The sequence below is a fragment of the Oratosquilla oratoria genome, chromosome 16 (genome assembly GCF_046742065.1).
Source record: "Oratosquilla oratoria isolate Oo_2021 chromosome 16, ASM4674206v1, whole genome shotgun sequence".
Lineage (NCBI taxonomy): Eukaryota > Metazoa > Arthropoda > Malacostraca > Stomatopoda > Squillidae > Oratosquilla > Oratosquilla oratoria.
In genome coordinates this window covers 58,088,069-58,101,305 of record NC_134792.1, presented here as the reverse complement: position 1 = coordinate 58,101,305, position 13,237 = coordinate 58,088,069, and the positions used below count along the sequence as shown (strand labels likewise).

Below are 13,237 nucleotides of genomic sequence, written 5' to 3'. Positions count from 1 at the left end.
CATGTCCAGGGTGTGGTGCATTCCCCAAACACCCACGAAAAACGTGTCCAGCTCTTACGCATGTCTGCCGGATTTGCTCCAAGAGAAGACATTTCGAGAAGGTGTGCAATTCATCCACGTCCGCCCTGAAACCCATCCCGCCACTGAAGCAGAAGAGCCAATGACCTCAGAAGATGGCCATAGTGTCAAGCCTATCTGCCAACATACGGGCGGCAGATGGGAGGATCGGACCCCCGACACCTACCATCTCTGTGAGGGTCAAATTTGGTGACGTTGAAGGCAATGTTCGATTCATCCCGGACACCGGATCTGACACAACGGTCATTGGGTGCCAGCACATGAAGGATCTGGGTATCAGTGCTCACAGCCTCAACCCATCAAAGGACCTGGCCCTGCGGAATCCTGACCATACTGCATTCCATGGACGTACCATCGGCTCCATGTATGCTACGATGTCCTTTGGAGACACCACCATCGACGGTTGGATCAATGTTGTGACGCACCTGCCGTGCCCCCTGCTGTCATGGTGGCACTTGATGCAGCTCCGCCTCATACCTTCGTCATACCCTGCCCAACTGCCGAGGGACCAACCAATCGGCAATGCCTGCCGCTTGCAATGGGACGACGACTTGGTACCACAGCCGGTCACACACTCTCCAATGATTATGGCCACAGCTCCCTCCCGCTCTCTCACGCCCCGCCCCTGTCAACTTCAGTAGCTGACCTGCCAGATCGCATGAAGAAGACATGGCCCGATGTCCTTTGACACAAGGAAGACCTCAAGTCCGGCGAGGCCCTTAGAGAAATGGCTGGGAGGCCCATGGAGATACATCTCAAGCCAGATGCGAAGCCGTTCACACTCCACACCGCAAGGCGAATCCCACACGCATGGCAAGATGACGTGAAGAAGGAACTCGATGCAATGGTGCACCAAGGCATCATTGAACCTGTTGGTGACGCCCCTTCCGTATGGTGTCACCCCCTCGTAGCGGTGCCGAAACCGAAGGGTGGTGTGCGCATCACAGTGGACACTTCAAAGTTAAATAACCAGGTACTATGCCCAGCCCACCCATCCCCCACACTAAGCGAGGCAATCAGTCGCATTGACCATTGACTGGAAGGCAAAGTACTTCTCAACCTTCGATGCCATCCAGGGATATTGGCAAATTCCCTTAGCCCAGCGAGACCGCCACTTGACGACATTCATCACTTCGTATGGACGATACATGTTCCACCAGGGCCCCATGGGCCTCTGTTCAACTGGCGACGAATACAACCGCCGGGGTGACGAGGCCCTCGCAGACATTCCCAACCTTGCCAAGGTCGTGGACGACATCATTATCTGGGACAGCGACTACGGGACACACCTACGTCGCATCAGTGAGATCTTGAACCAATGCCGCACTCATGGCATCTCAACGCTGACAAGATGACTCTTGCTGCTCCCAGTGTCAACTTCTGCGGGTTCACAGTGACTCAAGACGGCGTAGCCATCAACAGCGAGAAAATAAAGGCAATTACGGAGTTCCCAACACCTTCCAACATCACTGACCTCCGATCGTTTATGGGTCTAGTGAACCAGTTGGGTGAATTCACATCCAACGTCTCTACAACGGCAGACGCTCTTCGCCCGCTATTCAGCCTGAGGAACACCTTCCTCTGGACACCTGCTCAGGAGGACGCCTTCCAAAGGATGAAGCAGGCCCTCGCCCATTTCGACCCAAAACTACCGACTGCCATCCAAACGGACGCGTCTCGTCTGAATGGCAAGGGTACGCCCTCCTACAGAAACATGAAGAGGGAGTTTGGCGGCTCGTGCAGTGCGGCTCTTGATTCCTGCAGGACGTGGAAACGCGGTACAGCACAATCGAGTTGGAACTGCTGGCTATGGTCTGGGCCATGCAGAAGTGCAAATATTTCCTGCTTGGCCTCCAGGACTTCACACACATCACAGATCATCAACCCCTTCTTCCGATCCTCAATACGTACACTCTAGACTGTATTGAGAACCCAAGGTTCCAACACCTCCGGGAGAAGATTGCAGGATTCGTGTTCACCAGCAGATGGCGTAAGGGCTCAGAGTTATGTATTCCGGATGCCCTCTCAAGAGCTCCCGTGGATAAGCCTCTGGTAGATGACGTCGTCCTGGGCGATGAAACAAGCATCTGCATCCGCGACGTGGTGACTCGCAATGTTGCCACGCACCATGCCCTTTTCGGCCCTCCAACACTCGACACCACGGCAACTCCTCCACACTCAATGGACCCAGTACTCGACGAACTCTGTCAAGCAGCATCTTCGGATCCCACGTACGTGCAACTCGCCTCTCTCGTCGGGAAGGGATTCCCACGATCACGCATGGAACTTGACGAAGCTTTACTTCCCTTCTGGAAGTTCAGAGACAGCCTCTGCATCGACAGACCTTTGATCCTCCGAGAGGCACGAATACTTGTCCCCCAAGCTCTTCGCAGAAGTGTGTTGGCTTGACTTCACAACAGCCATCGTGGAATTGAAGCCACCAAACGCCGAGCCAGGCAGACGGTCTGGTGGCCAGGCATCGATTCCTATATTGCCAACACCGTACACTCCTGCGAGCCATGCCAGATATTGCAGCTGAGCCAACAGCGTGAGCCCTACTTCACCAACGATGTGCCCCCCCTCCAGACCGTTCGAGTCGGTCTCCGCAGACTTTTTCACCACCGCCGGGAAGCACTTCCTGGTGTACGCGGATCAACTCTCTGGATGGGCAATGGTAGGCCACTGTGGCACGGACTCTTCGACATCCCAAACCATCCGGCTCTTCCGCCACTTCTTCAGCACCTTCGGCGTCCCGGTACGACTCAGGACGGATGGACGACCCCAGTTTACTGCCTATGACTTCGCTGAATTCCTGCGACAATGGGGCGTCCGCCACGACGTCTCGACCCCCTACCACCCACAATCCAACGGGCATGCAGAATCAGCAGTCAAGGCTGTGAAACGCCTCATCATCAAGGTCGTGCCCAATGGAGAAATTAGCCACAGCGACGTGTTCCACTGGGGTCTCCTGGAGATACGGAACACGCCCAACCCCGACGGAAGAAGCCCTGCCCAGGTCCTCTTCTGATGCCCTCTTCGGTCCTGCGTCCCAGCCCACTCCAGGTCCTTTGTGCCTGAGTGGCAGGCTGCCACAGCTGAATGCGAGCAGAAGGCAGCCGCCAGAATGGAGGCGACCATCAAGCAGTACGACTCACACGCGAAGCCGCTCCCACAACTCTGCGATGCGGTCACCACCCAGCACTTCTAAGCTACCAGAAGAGGCTGGACGACCGTGTTGTGAACAGCTGCCCAGGATGTAACACTTCACCCCATACCATACAACACGTAATGGAAGACTGCATTATACACAATCATGCACGCAAACAACACAACATACACTCTATAAAGGATTTGTGGGAAAACCCAGTTTCGGCTGTGGCCTTCCTTGGGGAGACGGGACTGCTCGGACAGACAGTCTAGGGAACGACAACAACAACAACAACAACTCTCACAAACACTTGCTGCAGCCACCACAAACACATCACACCCGCTACACTACATAGCAGAACACCCACACACACCAAGAAACATTAAAACTACACCCAAAGACCTTTATTACGCACAGATACTCTCTTCTCTTCCTCCACAACCACCAAATACCAGCCTCCGGAAACATATTCATAATCATATCACTCACCGCTCCATTAACACACTGAAAGACAACACACTGCTGCATGCCAGACCCCCTGATATCCACCCTTCTGAATCCTCTCTCCCACGAAAGGACAGAGTCCACTTGGCCAGACTGCGATGCGGTCACCACCCAGCACTTCTAAGCTACCAGAAGAGGCTGGACGACCGTGTTGTGAACAGCTGCCCAGGATGTAACACTTCACCCCATACCATACAACACATAATGGAAGACTGCATTATACACAATCATGCACGCAAACAACACAACATACACTCTATAAAGGATTTGTGGGAAAACCCAGTTTCGGCTGTGGCCTTCCTTGGGGAGACGGGACTGCTCGGACAGACAGTCTAGGGAACGACAACAACAACAACAACAACAACTCTCTGTTGGAGCCACGGTCAGGATCCAGGATCCTATGTCACGACGATGGAGTAAGGTCGGCCACATAATGGGACAAGGATGTACCAGGGACTACCTTATCAAGACAGCGTCCGGAAGTGTCCTGTGTGTCGCAACTGAAAGTTCCTCCGCCCCATCCCTGAGCCGGGTTTCGCCCGTGATGACATGAAGGAGCCTCCAATGGGCAGTACCGGCAATACTCCTCGCCCCACGAATCAAACTGGCCAACCCGATGGACCAAGACGCTCAGCGAGACTGGCCACATGCAACAAATCGACGATGCAATGAATACATCGATTGGGGGGGGGGGGGAGATGTGGCACATGTGTCCAGGTCTGGGTATTTTATATCCCCGCATGTATGGCGCGATCACGATAGACAGCCATAGGCATACGACTCACATACATTGTAAACACATGTCAGGATAGGAGACACTTAATCCCATGTGTAACGGAGCATAGGGACTATGTATGATAGATGACCTAGCTAGGACAATTCAGGCTAGGATGCTGTTGTACATATCATCTATTACCTTTGCCATGCTGACGCCATGACGTCACGGCATAGTTCCCACCACAAGGCAGTTGGAGTAGAGACATTGTGGCGATTGGACCCTGTCGGGCCTGTGGACATGAACTATTTACATTGTGATATTAGTGCGGTACAATATTCACTGTTTTATATAGATAGGGCTCCCTTTATGTATCCAAGCCTATGTATACAGAAGTACTTGATTAGATGTAGAAACCTACGTACATATTTTTATACCCTAGCACACGGGGTACTTTTATGCATGCCACCACTTGACCATTCATGCATAACAGTAATTGGTTGAATGGTCGAAGACAGAGAGTTGTTTTAAATGGAAAAACTTCTAGATGGAAAAATGTTACAAGTGGAGTTCCTCATGGTTCCGTTCTTGGACCACTTCTATTCATAGTATATATAAATGATATAGACCATGGATTAAAATCTACTGTTTCCAAATTTGTTGATGATACAAAACTGTGCGGAATGGCAAATGATCACTTTAATCAATTAGATATTCAAGAAGATTTAGATAAATTACAGCAATGGTCTGAAAAGTGGCTAATGAAATTTAACACAAGTAAATGCAAGGTAATGCACATAGGTAAAAATAACAGTAAGTACGATTACAAGTTATTTGGAAATTCGTTAACAAAAGTGGATAGTGAAAAAGATCTCGGCGTAATTATCAGTAACGACCTCAAATCATCCAAGCAGTGTATTTCAGCCTCTGAAAAAGCAAATAAGATTCTAGGACTCATTGCGCGATCTTTTGATTTCAAAAGTCCATCCCTCATTAACCTCTTCACTCCGGGGCACATCGCACGTCTGGCAGCATTAGTTGCCCAACGTGCAATGTTGTGTCATAATTATTGCATTATAGAAAATAAAGTCAGTGCTCAATCGTTCGTTCTCTTTCATCCGTGAATTTTGATAACCATAGAAAATATGATGAAGTCAGTTTAGAGAGAATGGAGGTTATGTAGGTATGACTACAATAAATATAATCAAGACGCTGACGTCGGCATCATCGCGTACCCACTTGATCCTCATGACGCCTACGTAGGCGTCACTGTATGGAAGTGGTTAACAAGCTATATAAATCGTTAGTTCGTCCACATTTGGAATATGCTGTTTCCGTTTGGTCACCGAATCTCATTAAAGACATTGGCAGACTGGAAAAAGTACAACGGCGAGCCACAAAACTGATTCCAAATATCAAAAGTAAATCATGCGAAAATTGACATATGAATCTGTTTTCCCTAAAAAAGCGTAGACTCAGAGGTGACTTGATACAGGTCTTTAAAATTCTAAAGGGAATTGACAATATCAAAAGTGACCAAATTTTCACATTGAATGAGAATCAGACAAGAAACAATGGTCTCAAACTGTCCGGAAATAGATTCAATTTGGAAGTAGGTAGAAACAACTTTGCCAACTGTGTAGTTAATGAATGGAATAAACTTCTTGCACAGGCAGTGCAATGTAGTTCAGTTCGAAGCTTTAAGAATCATTTAGATAAACACCTAAGCAAGATGCTGTAATGATTATAATTTTTTTATATTATTTGTTTTTGTTTGTAATGAGGAGGAGAAATTTGGGAATGGATGCTAAGAGGAGACTGTATGAAGGAGTGATTGTGCCAACAGCACTGTATGGAGCAGAAACATGGAACATAAGAGAGGAAGAGAGAAGGAGCTTGAATGTGTTTGAGATGAAGTGTCTGAGAAGTATGATGGGGGTTACTAGGCTAGATAGAGTGAGAAATGAGGAGGTGAGGAGGAGAACAGGAGTGGAAAGGGAGCTGGGAGATAGGGTTGATGAAAGAGTATTAGGATGGTTTGGACACATGGAAAGAATGAGTGAAGAAAGACTAGTAAAAGAGGTATGGAAGGCAGATGTGGAGGGAGTGAAGATGAGGGGACGTCCTAGGATGAGGTGGATGGATGGGGTGAAGGGGGCTTTGGGGAAGAGGGGAATGTCTGTTGAGGAAGGATGGGAGAGGACAGAAGACAGGGGTGAATGGAGAATGGTTGTATATGGAAGATGTTGTGATGCATGAGATGGAATGGACAGGGGGATGGGGGGTGGGGTAGTGTGTGTGAGCAAAATTTTGACGCAGCCCAAAGGGATTTCTCCCCGTCCTCTCCTTTATATGGGTGGACGGAGAGGGGGGGTCGCCGATTTAATGAAGTGGCCTTGCTGTGGATGTGCTGTGTCTTGCGACACTGCTTCTGACCCAGGGCAGTGGACCGGGTGCAGGGATGACCTGTCATCTAGGAGGTGCTAAGATGGGAGGGTGGAGGGGTGTGGAGTGTTTTCGGGGATGAAATGGGTGGGAATGATTTTATGCCTTTTCCTTTATGGCTACCTCCCTAGTAAAGGGGAAAAAGCCTTGGTATATGTATGTATGTATGTTTTTGTTTGTGCTAAAGGGAGAGGGTGGGGGAATATCAGATCATTTTTTGGTGGAAGGTAAGTTGAGAATGGAGGATAGATGGAGAAAGAGGAAAGGGACAAAAGGTAGGGAGGTTCTTAGAGTGATCTCTTTAAATGAAAAGGAAAAGGAGAAGGAGTACGCAAAGAAGCTGAAGGAGGAGTGGGAGGGAGTAAAGGATAGAGTAGAGCTGGGTGTGGAGGAGGAATGGGGATGGTTCAAGGAGGGAGTCATAAAGTGTGCAAGGATGGTGTGTGGAACAAGAAGGACAGGGGGAAATAGAAGAAAGGGTAGTGAATGGTGGGATGAGGAAACAAAGAAGGTTGTAGAAGAGAAGCGAGCTTTCACAGATTGGTTACAAAATAGGACGAGGGAGTCATATGAGAGGTACAAAGAAAAGAAAAGAGAAGTAAAGCAAAAGGTAAAGGAGGCAAAGAGGAGAATACATGTGAAATGGGGTAAGAGTATGACAGAAAATTTTGAAAGTAATAAAAAGATGTTTTGGAAAGAAATTAAGAGGAAGAGGAGGCGAATCAAGTAGAGAAGAAAAGGTAAAAGGTGCAGATGGAGAGATGATAATGGAAGAGAAAGTAGGGAAGATGGGCAGAATATTTTAGGGAGTTGCTAAATGTGAAGGAGGATAGGGAGGGAAAGATAGCTGCAGTGGGAAATGCGAAGAAAATGAGAGTGATGAGTGAGGAGAATGGAGGAGAAATAAGGAAGGATGAGGTGAAGGCAGTTGTTAAGATGATGAAAGCAGGTAAGGCACCTGGTCTGGATGGATGCCATGCAGAATGTATGAAAAAGGGAGGTACAGTGATGTTGGACTGGCTGGTGAGGTTATTTAATGTTTGTTGGAGAGAGGGTAGAGTACCGGAGGACTGGAAGAGTGCCTGTATAGTTCCTCTTTACAAGGGAAAAGGGGACAAGTGTGAATGTAGTAGTTTCAGAGGGATTAGCTTGTTAAGTGTAGTTGGGAAGGCTTATATGAGGATCTTGATTGAGAGGATTACGAGAGGAACAGAAGGAGTAATTGGTGAGGAACAGTGTGGATTTAGGACGGATAGAGGTTGTGTAGATCAGATCTTTGTGGTAAGACAGATATGTGAGAAAGCTATAGGAAAGGGGAAGGATGTTTTTTGGGCTTTTATGGATCTGGAAAAGGCTTACGATAGGGTAGACAGAAAGGCACTGTGGGAGGTACTGCAGATATACAGGATAGGAGGAAAGCTTCTAGGAGCTGTCAAGAGTTTTTATGAGAGTAGTAGAGCTTGTGTCAGGATTGGAAATGGAGAGAGTGAGTGGTTCAAGGTAAAGGTGGGACTTCGTCAAGGATGCGTTATGTCGCCCTGGCTGTTCAACTTATACATGGATGGGGTAGTGCGAGAGGTAAATGCAATGGTGGTGGGTCAGGGATTGGAGATGGTTAAAGAAAATGGAGAAAGGTGGGAGGTGAGCCAGCTGTTGTTTGCTGACGATACTGCGCTTGTGGCAGGATCGGAGGAGGGATTGAGGAAGTTGGTGGCAGAGTTTGGGAGAGTATGTGATAGAAGAAAGCTAAAGATAAATGTGGGTAAAAGTAAGATAATGAGATGTACAAGGGGTGAAAGTGGCAGTAGACTGTAAGTGAGCATTAAGGGAGAGCGACTGGAGGAAGTGGATAGTTTTAGATACTTGGGTGCAAATGTGGCAGGAAAAGGTGGAGTGAAGGTGGAGGTAGAATATAGATTGAGAGAAGTGAGTAAATGCCTTGGTGGATTAAAGAGTGTAATGAGGAATAGACATTTGGGAATGGATGCTAAGAGGAGACTGTATGAAGGAGTGATTGTGCCAACAGCACTGTATGGGGCAGAAACATGGAACATAAGAGAAGAAGAGAGGAGTTTAAATGTGTTTGAGATGAGGTGTATGAGAAGTATGATGGGGGTTACTAGGCTAGATAGAGTGAGAAATGAGGAGGTGAGGAGGAGAACAGGGGTGGAAAAGGAGCTGGGAGATAAGGTTGATGAAAGAATATTAGGATGGTTTGGACACATGGAAAGAATGAGTGAAGAAAGACTAGTAAAAGAGGTATGGAGGGAGTGAAGATGAGGGGACGTCCTAGGATGAGGTGGATGGATGGGTTGAAGGGGGCTTTGGGGAAGAGGGGAATGTCTGTTGAGGAAAGACGGGAGAGGATAGAAGACAGGGGTGAATGGAGAATGGTAGTATATGGATGATGTTGTGATTGCATGAGGTGGAATGGGGAGCGGATGGGCGGTGAGGTAGTATGTGTGGGCACAATTTGACGCAGCCCGAAGGGATTTCTCCCCGTCCTCTCCTTTTATGCAATGGGGGGACGGAGAGGGGGGTTGCCGATTTAATGAAGTGGCCTTGCTGTGGATGTGCTGTGTCTTGCGACACTGCCTGTGACCCAGGGCAGTGGACAAGGTGCAGGGATAACCCGTCATCCAGGAGGTGCTAAGATAAGAGGGAGGGTGGAGGGGGTGGAGTGTATTTAGGGATGGAGTGGGTGGAAATGGTTTTATGCCTTTTCCTTTTTGGCTACCTCCCTTGCAAGGGAGAAAAAGCCTTGGTGAATGTATATGTCAATTTATTATTATTTACCATTTACCTGTTTGTTTATTATCTAACTATACCTATGCATTTATTTATGAACTTTATTTGTTATTTACATGATTATAGTTTTAATTTATTATTTTATTATGATTTTTTTTTGCCTCCGACCTAGATATGGACCAAAAGGTCTCCTGTCGGCGTGCTCCGCCTTTGTAATCCTTTGTAAAGCAGTGGAAGTGAACCATCTTTGGCTGCTGGTCTTTGCTGTGGAGGTGCATTGTCTTGTATTGCTGCTGACCCATGCAATGGGCAGGGGAAAGGGATAATCCTAGAGCTAAAGTAAAAGAGACAAGAAATGGGTGAAGGGTGTGTGTGTGTGTGTGTTAGCTTTCGAGGTATGTATATTCTTTAAGGAAAGGGGGATTGGGGGACTGGCTACCTCCCATATAAGGGGGAAGAAGACCATAGTATATAGGTAGATATTCTTTACAATAAGTACTTGGGCCTCGTATCTCCAGTCTTGTTTAAAGCCACTATTCATTGTGTGAGCTTTAATGAGCAAAATCTTTGTGTTTAGTTCTTTAGTAAACAAGTTCTTTTACCTACCAGATATCTTATTTGAGATCACCTGACTTTTTCAGGGGTAGAGATGACTATCAGACAAAATCCGTGAAGTTTGCTGATGGAATCTTGCCTGGAGAAGGAACTTCACCCTCGGGGGGAGAAGAGATCCACTCACCACCACCGCCCACTGCCAAGGATGCTAAGCCAAGAGGAAAGAAGTACAGGAAGAAGCGTAAAGTGAAGGTCAAGGTTATCAAGCAGGTATGCATGAAGAAAGAATTTTTAAGAATCATGTATGGTCATTAGTTGTATATGGTCAGGTCAGTTGTATATGGATGATGTTGTGATGCATAAGGTGGAGTGGGTGGGGGGATTGGGGTTGAGGTAGTATGTGTGAGCAGAATTTGACACAGCCCGAAGGGATTTCTCCCCGTCTTCTCCTTTTATGCATGGGGGGATGAAGAGGGGGGTTGCCGATTTGATGAAGTGGCCTTGCTGTGGATGTGCTGTGACTTGCAACACTGCCTCTGACCCAGGGCAGTGGGCAAGGTGCAGGGAGGGTGGTGGGGAGTGTATTTTAGGGATGGAATGGGTGGGAATGATTTTATGCCTTTTCCTTTTTGGCTACCTCCCTAGTAAGGGGGAAAAAGCCTTGGTATATGTATGTATGTATGGTCAGTTAGGTACATACATATACTAGCAGTTTTTTCCCCCCATACAAGGAGGTAGCCAAAAAACAAAGGCATAAAATCCTCTCCCACCTGTTCCATCCCCACATACTCCATTCCCATTCAGCCCCCTCCCTCTCTCCCTCTTATTTTGACTCCTCCTGGGTCAGAAGCAGTGCTGTAAAACACAGCACATCCACAGCAAGGCCACCTCATTTATTCGGCAACCCCCCCCCCCTCCGTCCCCTCGCGCAGAAAAAGAGAAGATGGGGGAGAAATCATTTAAGGCTGCATCAAAATATCATTCACATTTACTCCCTCTTCCCCCCATCCCCCACCCACTCCCTTCCATGCATCACAGCATCATCCATACACAACCATTCTCCACTCACCCCTGTCTTTTGTTTTCTCCCTTCCTTCCTTAAGAGACACCCCCTCTTTCCCAGTGCCCCTTTTACCCCATCCATCCATCTCATCCTTGTTCGCCCCCTTATGTTCACTCCATCCACCTATGCCCTCCACACAATTCTTTTGAGAATTACTATTTGCTCCTTGCTGTGGATGTGCTGTGTCTTGCGACACTGCTTCTGACCCAGGGCAGTGGACAAGATACAGGGATGACCTGTCATCCAGGAGGTGCCAAGATAAGAGGGAGGGAAGAGGGTGGAGGGGAGTGGAGTGTATTGGGGATGGAATGGGTGGGAATGGTTTTTATGCCTTTGTTTTTTGACTACCTCCCTTGTCAGGGGGAAAAAGGCTTTGGTATATGTATGTATTGATAATCACAATTTGTGTCAAAGATTTTGTGCTCTGACATTAACATTTTACTTATTATTCATTTGCAGTACAAAGGTGAAGATGATGATGATGATTCACCTCCTCCTCCCCCCCCAAGTTCCCCTCCACCCCTGGCTGCCCTCAAGCTGTACCCAGGTTACACACACTATACCTACAGCTCTCCAGGGACAGCCATCATTTATACCCAGCAGGCTCCTGCAGCAGCTTACAGTAAGATTAAATTGACATTGACTTATTATAGATTTTGATTGTGATTAGATTTTGTACTTAAAAGTGCAGAAGTGTGCTTGCATATGTGTGCACACATATACACACACAATACAAGAATTTAAGAGCAAATTAGGTACAACCAGGTAAATACATAACTTGATGGTGCAGTGGTAGCGTTTGCAACTGCTGCTACAGTGGTCTGAGTTTAAATTCTGCCCAGGGGTGAAATAATTTCAGTATTGCTGCACTGCGAGTTGTTACTCCAACTCTCGTGGGCGGGGAGTTGGGTGTATTTACCTAGTTGTATTTTATGGGAAGGGGAGCTATGCTCGTGGTGTCCCGTCTTCATATCTCATTTTATCTAAACTATTTTTAAATTCATGTATTGTTTTTGCACACACTACTTTCTCATCTAACATGTTCCAACTGTCTATTACTCTGTGAGGAAAGCTATTCTTTTTCAGATCTCTTCTATAGCTGTCTTTCTTGATTTTCTTTCCATGTGCTCTTGTATTTCTATCATCCCATTTTATTAGATCCTCTCTATCAATAATTTCTATGCCTTTCATGATTTTGTAAATAGCTATCAAATCTCCTCTCTTCTTTGCTCTAGTGTCTGTAGCTCAAGTTTTGCTAGTCTTTCTTCATATGATAATTTTGAAAGTGTTGGTGCCAATTTTGTAATTGCTCTTTGTATTCTTTCAAGTTTTTTATACATTTTTTTGTACAACCACTCCTCGTTTAACAACGACAATTAGGACCAGCGCGCCGTCGTTAACCGAATTGGTCGTTAAGCGAAAGTGTATACATATACGTATATGTACTGTATGTACAATGTCCAGCAATACATGTATCTTTATTTTCGTGTATTTCCCTCTTTTATACAGTACATTAAAGCTTTATTTACTGTTTAGTTACGGTGGTTATGTTCCCGAAATTACCGTATATGACCAAATCCGCGTATGCTGACATTCCATATTGAATACCGGATTATTTTTTTTAGTTTCGACCATGGGCGCAATATACATACATACATGCTTTTTCCCCCTTACCAGGGAGGTAGCCAAAAAGGACAAGGCATAAAAACATTCCCACCCATTTCATCCCCGAAAACACTCCACACCCCTCCACCCTCCCTCCCATCTTAGCACCTCCTAGATGACGGGTCATCCCTGCACCCTGTCCACTGCCCTGGGTCAGAAGCAGTGTCGCAGGACACAGCACATCCACATCAAGGCCGCTTCATTAAATCGGCGACCCCCCCTCTCCGTCCCCCCATATAAAGGAGAGGACGGGGAGAAATCCCTTTGGGCTGCGTCAAAATTTTTGCTCACACACACTACCTCACCCCCCACTCCC

General features: G+C 47.1%; 1 protein-coding gene across 9 annotated transcripts in view; it reads left to right on the top strand.

Moving 5' to 3' along the window:
- Nucleotides 1–13,237, top strand: part of LOC143034046 (uncharacterized) — a 66,583-nt gene that overhangs the window by 41,823 nt on the left and 11,523 nt on the right. For all 9 annotated transcript variants that reach the window (XR_012967222.1, XR_012967220.1, XR_012967221.1 and 6 more), the window contains exons 8-9: nucleotides 10,280–10,463; nucleotides 11,716–11,878. Coding sequence is in view for 5 of the 9 variants with exons in the window: in XM_076199928.1 (XP_076056043.1) it covers nucleotides 10,280–10,463; nucleotides 11,716–11,878 (347 nt within the window). In the remaining 4 variants the exon portion in view is untranslated. The remainder of the gene's footprint in view (nucleotides 1–10,279; nucleotides 10,464–11,715; nucleotides 11,879–13,237) is intronic.